The following is a 5,277-nucleotide window of genomic DNA, read 5'->3' as shown; positions in this document are numbered from 1 at the left end:
TGGTTGGATATGTGGTGGCAGGAATTCCCCCGTGTTTAATCCCAGTTTGGTTGGATATGTGGTGGCAGGAATTCCCCCGTGTTTAATCCCAGTTTAGTCCAATCGCCGCTTTCCAACCAAAATCCTGTCCCTGCATGGGAGTGTGTGAAAGGAAATGTAACTGGATTATGCAAAATCATCTCTCAAATGAGGTTTTAAGGCATCACTCCCAGTTGTTGGAGGTGTTCAAGACAGGTGATTCCAGCAGTTCCTTGTGCAGCTGGAACAGGAAGGTCTCCTGCGGAGCTGGTTTGGGAGCAGGAGTGTTGGAATCTTCCCTCACAGCAAACAGGGGGATAATGGTAGGAATTCCCATGCAGCCCCATTTCCAGCTGCATCATTTCAGTTCTCCCAGTAAATTAGTCCGTGAGGCTTCGTGGCTGCTCCTTCCCCCCAGGTGCTCCTTTGGTGCCTGGTTATCCCAGGCTGTTTGCTTCCCACTGTTTGGATTCCATCCAGTGCCCTTTGGTGGGGGGTCACTGCCAATGCTGGGTTTGACTGTGCCAGTGTCCCCAGGAGATCCCCAGTGCCCCGTGGCCCTTCCTGGGGGGAGAGTGTGTTGCCTTTGGGGTCGAAGAGGCATTTCCTGGGTGTCTGGGGCCGCCCCTGGCTCTGGTTCTCCCTTCTCACCACTCCCAGGGTCTCACCATCGTGTCTCTCCCTCCCCTCCCAGGTCAGATGCCGGGGCCAGGGTCGATGCTCCCCGGGCAGCCCCTGCCAGGCCGGATGATGCCAAGTGTGTCAGCCAACATCCACCCTGCCGGGGGGGCCCCCCCGCCCGGGATGGCGCCCATGGCCGGGAACCTCATCGGACCTCGGGTGCCCCTGGCAGCTCCCAACGGCATGTGTAAGTGCAGGCCCAGCACAGCGCCCTCGGGCTGCTCCTGCCGGGGCTCCTCTGGCTCTGGGGAGGGGATTTTTAGTGGAACCCCTGTGTTTCCTGTGGGAACAGCGGGATCTGTGCGCGCTGCCAGCCCTGACGGGTGCCAGGGATGTGCTTGAAGCTTTAAGTGCTCCTCTCCCCTCTGGGCATCCAAACACACTCCATTGTCCTTTATTTTATTTATAACATCCCTTCTTTTATTTATAATGATACTGAGGCTCAGTAGTGATGATCAAAAACCTCTCCTGGCTCAGTGGAGAGTCAGGAATTCACCATAAATCCTCAAATATCAAAGATATCAGAATAGAAACCAGTTCAATAATTCCTTACTGAAAACCTGGCACCCTGAAGTTGGAACAGGGAAGTCCTGATTAGGAGGAGGCAGAAGATAAACCATGTAAGGAACATTCCCAGTGTAAAACCTACACCTCCAAAAATGAAGTTGATTTATGGCAGCCAAAAAAGCAGCTGAGTCAGGAGCCCCAGTGTGGGTGTTGTTTGAGTGAGTGTGAGAACGTGGCCAAAGCCAGAAGGCAAAAGACAAGCTGGCACAGGGAGGAATTACCGAGGAATTCTCAGTCAGGGATCCCTCAATAAATTGGTCATTATTAATTCCCCCCTGGGCTCAGCTGCTGCTCTGCTTCAGCACAGGAATCTGCACCCCAGGAACACTCAGTGTGACTGTCCCCAGAGGAGCAGGAATTGGGATCACTCTCCCAAAAAGTCACTGGGAAAAGCCCATCTCGTTTTGGCTGGAGCTGCAGGAGCTCTGACTCACTGGTGTTCACCAGCCCTGGTGGGAAATACTCCAGCTGATGCTATTTTTGCTCTAATTCTTCTCCTCCTCCAGCTTTACTTAGTTTTCCTTCCTTTTTCCTGAGCCTCTACCACTGGGAATATCTCATGTCAGGTTATATTCCTGTTTGCTCTCTTCCTTTATCTTAATTTCTCCTTTTTTTCTCCCCTACTAAACAAGTCAGTCATGTTCCATTAGTGTCTCCTCTCTGGGCACAAAGCTGCCCTTTCCTATCCCTGCTTTCTTCCCTCCTCTTGCTGCATCCCTGGATTCCTCTGCTTTTTAACCTACATCCACCCTTCAGAGGGGGGTGCAGGCTCTGTTTATGGAAAATCTGCTGTTCCATCTATTTGAACCACAAAAGAGCCGCAGCTCGGGCCCGAGGGCGGAGCCGGGAGGGGAGAGGTGCCAGTTCCAGCCCTGGAAGTTGCCTGGCCTGAACTTTGCCAGCTGCTGAGCTGCATCCCTGGCACCTTGTCTGTGAAAACGGGGGAATTTTTTCCTCTTTCCCGGATTGCACGTGGTGGAAGATCACCCCGGAGGCGCAGTGGGGCCGCAGGTGACCCCGACACAGTCCCGGCTGCCGGAATTCCCGTGGGACAGCCGTGTCTGCGGGGCACAGAGACCCCTGGGAGGGCTGTGGGGTCCCCTGCAGCCCCCCCGTGTCCTGCTCACGGTGTGTCCTGTGCTCTGTTGCAGATCCCCCCCCGGCGCAGCCCCCGCCGCCCGCGGAAGGAGTGACCCCCCCTCCGGCCGGAGCCCCCCCGGCCTCAGCCGCTCCCTAGGCAGCCAAGGAAGAGGGAAGGAACTTCCACAGCAACACAGTGGTGACCAAAAAGGAATTCCTCAGCTCCCTTCTGTCCCCTGGGGGGGTTCACCTCCCCTCCCTGTCTCGTGGGTGTGATTTACACACACACTTACGTTCCCCCTCCCCACCGCTCGGAACCCGGCAGGGTTGGCATTCCCTTGGGCAAGCTGGAGATCAGGGATGCCAGGAGTGCCTCCATGTTGCTGGTGGGAAGTCCTTTCCCCTTTGGCCTGCTTGCCTTGCAGAGCTCCACGCTGGTTTCCTTCCTCTTGGTGCTTTGAGCTTTGGCTTCTCCCGGGAAGGGTAAAATAATCCAGGTTTTAGGGTGGGGGCAAGAGCTGAGCTTTAGGACGTGGCACGAGCCCACTCTGGGGTGATTTAGTGTTTTGGGGTCTCTGGGTAGAGCAAAGCACCGAGCTGAGATGCCAAACCAGTGCTTGGAGCAGAGCAGGAGAAGCAGGGAGGGGCAGGAATGGCAGCCGTGTTCCCTCGGGATATCTGGTCCTGACGGCCGGGGCTGCCCCACTAACTTATTACAGGAAATATTGATCCATGTGAATGAAGCCAGGAGTGAATCAATTGGAATAAAACCACTCAATGGTAGGAGTTTTCTTGCTCCAGTTTTTACCTTTCCTTTGCCTTTGGAGGTGGTAGTTGGACCTTCCCTCTGAGTAGTTCGGTGCCGTAGCCAACTGAGGAATAAACCCCCATTTTTAGTCCCTCTTTTTGGAGCATATACTTTGTACTTTTTAAAATGAAGAAAACAGGAAAAAAAAAAAAGATAAAGTAGGTAGCGAAGAAGTGCTAGAATTTGGGATTGGGTTGGGATGGCTGGGATGGGAATGCCAGAACTACCTCCTGCGGACAGCCGGGGCAGGCAGTGGAGCTGGGGACAGCTGGGGTCACCTCCCACGGGGCTGGAGGCTGGGGAGGGAACAGCCTCACCAGGCAGATCTGGGAGCGCCTGGTGAGACCTCCAGGCTGCCAAAACTTGGGAGTAAAGTCCTGCAAAAAATCCTTCTCTGCCCGTGGTTCGGGTTCTCCGCCCTCGTCCTGCCCCGGGAGGGTTTGGGGTTCCCTGCCGAGGGCCCGAGGCTGCTCCTGGATTGGAAGGGTGGCTTTTGGCCCTGTGAGGGGCTGTGAGGATGGGCTGGAGGGAGGCTCCCAAAAATTCTGGAGCCTCCAGAACCGCTTCCACCATTTCCCAAGATAGGATTTGCCGGGTGCTCCCAGCACAGACTCCGCGGTGCCTCGCCGGGAGCGGGGCCCGCCCGCCTCCCCTCCCATCCCAAGGCTTCCTTCCCCTCCAGGGTCTTTGGGTGAGCATGGGATTCCTGGGGCAGCCCTTAGTCCAGTTTAGAGTAACCTCAGGTTGTTTTTAGCGTGATCAATACCAGGGATCCAGGGGGAGACTATTTTTTACTGTCCTAGTGCTGATCCTGCCGAGGACCTGGATCCCGACACTGTTTTGTTTCTGTATAAATAATCCTTGTGCCGACTTTTTCACCTGATCTCTGTATAGGGCCCGTTTGATTCCTGCAGCAGCCACCCAATTTTGTGAAATAAAAGCAAAAAAAAGTGGTTTTTGTACAAAGCTTGTGGAGTTTGTGGAGTCTCCTTTGCCTTTGTGTGCAGGATGAGCTGGGAATTGGGGTGATCCGGGGCTGTTTTGGGGCTGAATCGGAACTGCAGCGGAACAACCACGAAGCCTGAGCTTGGAGGAGACACCGACGCCACGCAGGGAAGGGAAGGCTCTTCACACACTCGGAGTTGCTGCCTTGGAAAGGCTGTTCAGGTTTTCAGAGCCTAATGAATGCAGATGAGGTGCAGCAGCAGCCCAGGCCCGGCAGGATCGTGGCTGTTTGATTCCTGCTTTCCCGCTGGCTCCGGCTCGTGCTCCCAGTTGGATCACACTTGAAAGGAGAGCTCTGAAGTGGCAGGTTGGAAGGGGAGAGGGTTGGGCTCGCTGACCCGGAGGGGTCCCACTGCTCCTCCACCCACTCCTCTAATGGGTTCATTCTGATGCTCTTCCCTCCTCTCCCGCCGGGCTCTGGAGCTGCCAGGAGGGTTTTCCTTTTTGATTAAACTGCAACCAGAATCCAGGCTGGATTATATTCCAGCCATTCCTGCTGCTTCACCAAGGGAGAGCCTTTCCCTTGGAAGAAGAAGCACCACTTTCCAGGATCCCATAATGCCCACAGTCCCCAGTTCCCTGAGAAGGAAAACCCCTGGGTCCAGGACTCCCCACAAAAGCCCCATCCCCAATTGGGAATTCCTCCTTGGATGGCCTGGGCCCTCCTGCTGAACATTCCCTCAGTGGGCTCCTCAGTGCTGCTCCCACACAGGGCAAGGAGGAGAGGGAAGGAGCTCTTGGATCTTTGCATTCCAGCAAGGCTTGTGCCTTGGGATCTCACCCTTGCCACCCGTGACAGGGCCAGCAATGGTTATTTTCCTTCCTCTCATCCTGAAAACCTTTTTCCCGAGGGATGCCCAGAACGTGGTAAATCACAGTGACAATTTTTTCACAGTTTTTTCTATTTACAGCCTCCAAAGCTTCGTGGTCGCAGCAGCTGCTGAGGCTGAACTGGGCTGGGCAGTGCTGGGAGAGAGGGAGCAGAGGTTTGGAGGAGCTTTGGGAAACCAGTTCCAGGAATGCTGGTGGGTGAGAGGCTGGACCTGCCCCAGCCCAGAACCCCCCGTGCCCTGGGCTGATCCCACAGAGGGGCAGGGGGGATTCTGCCCCTCTGCCCC

At 55.4% G+C, this 5,277-nt stretch overlaps 1 protein-coding gene across 1 annotated transcript; it reads left to right on the top strand.

Annotated features, from left to right (window-relative positions):
* The first annotated feature begins 90 nt into the window (after nucleotides 1-90).
* On the top strand, nucleotides 91-4,120 carry LOC108508224 (vegetative cell wall protein gp1-like). The gene is made up of 2 exons (XM_017836854.1): nucleotides 91-886; nucleotides 2,418-4,120. The coding sequence occupies exons 1-2, from the start codon at nucleotides 135-137 to the stop codon at nucleotides 2,620-2,622; spliced, it is 957 nt and encodes a 318-aa protein (XP_017692343.1). The 5' UTR covers nucleotides 91-134; the 3' UTR covers nucleotides 2,623-4,120.
* The last annotated feature ends 1,157 nt before the right edge of the window (nucleotides 4,121-5,277 follow it).

Source organism: Lepidothrix coronata, unplaced genomic scaffold, assembly GCF_001604755.1.
Source record: "Lepidothrix coronata isolate B3197 unplaced genomic scaffold, Lepidothrix_coronata-1.0 Scaffold285, whole genome shotgun sequence".
Classification (NCBI taxonomy): Eukaryota; Metazoa; Chordata; class Aves; order Passeriformes; family Pipridae; genus Lepidothrix; species Lepidothrix coronata.
Note: the sequence above shows the minus strand (reverse complement) of the source record. Positions and strands in the feature narration are given on the sequence as shown.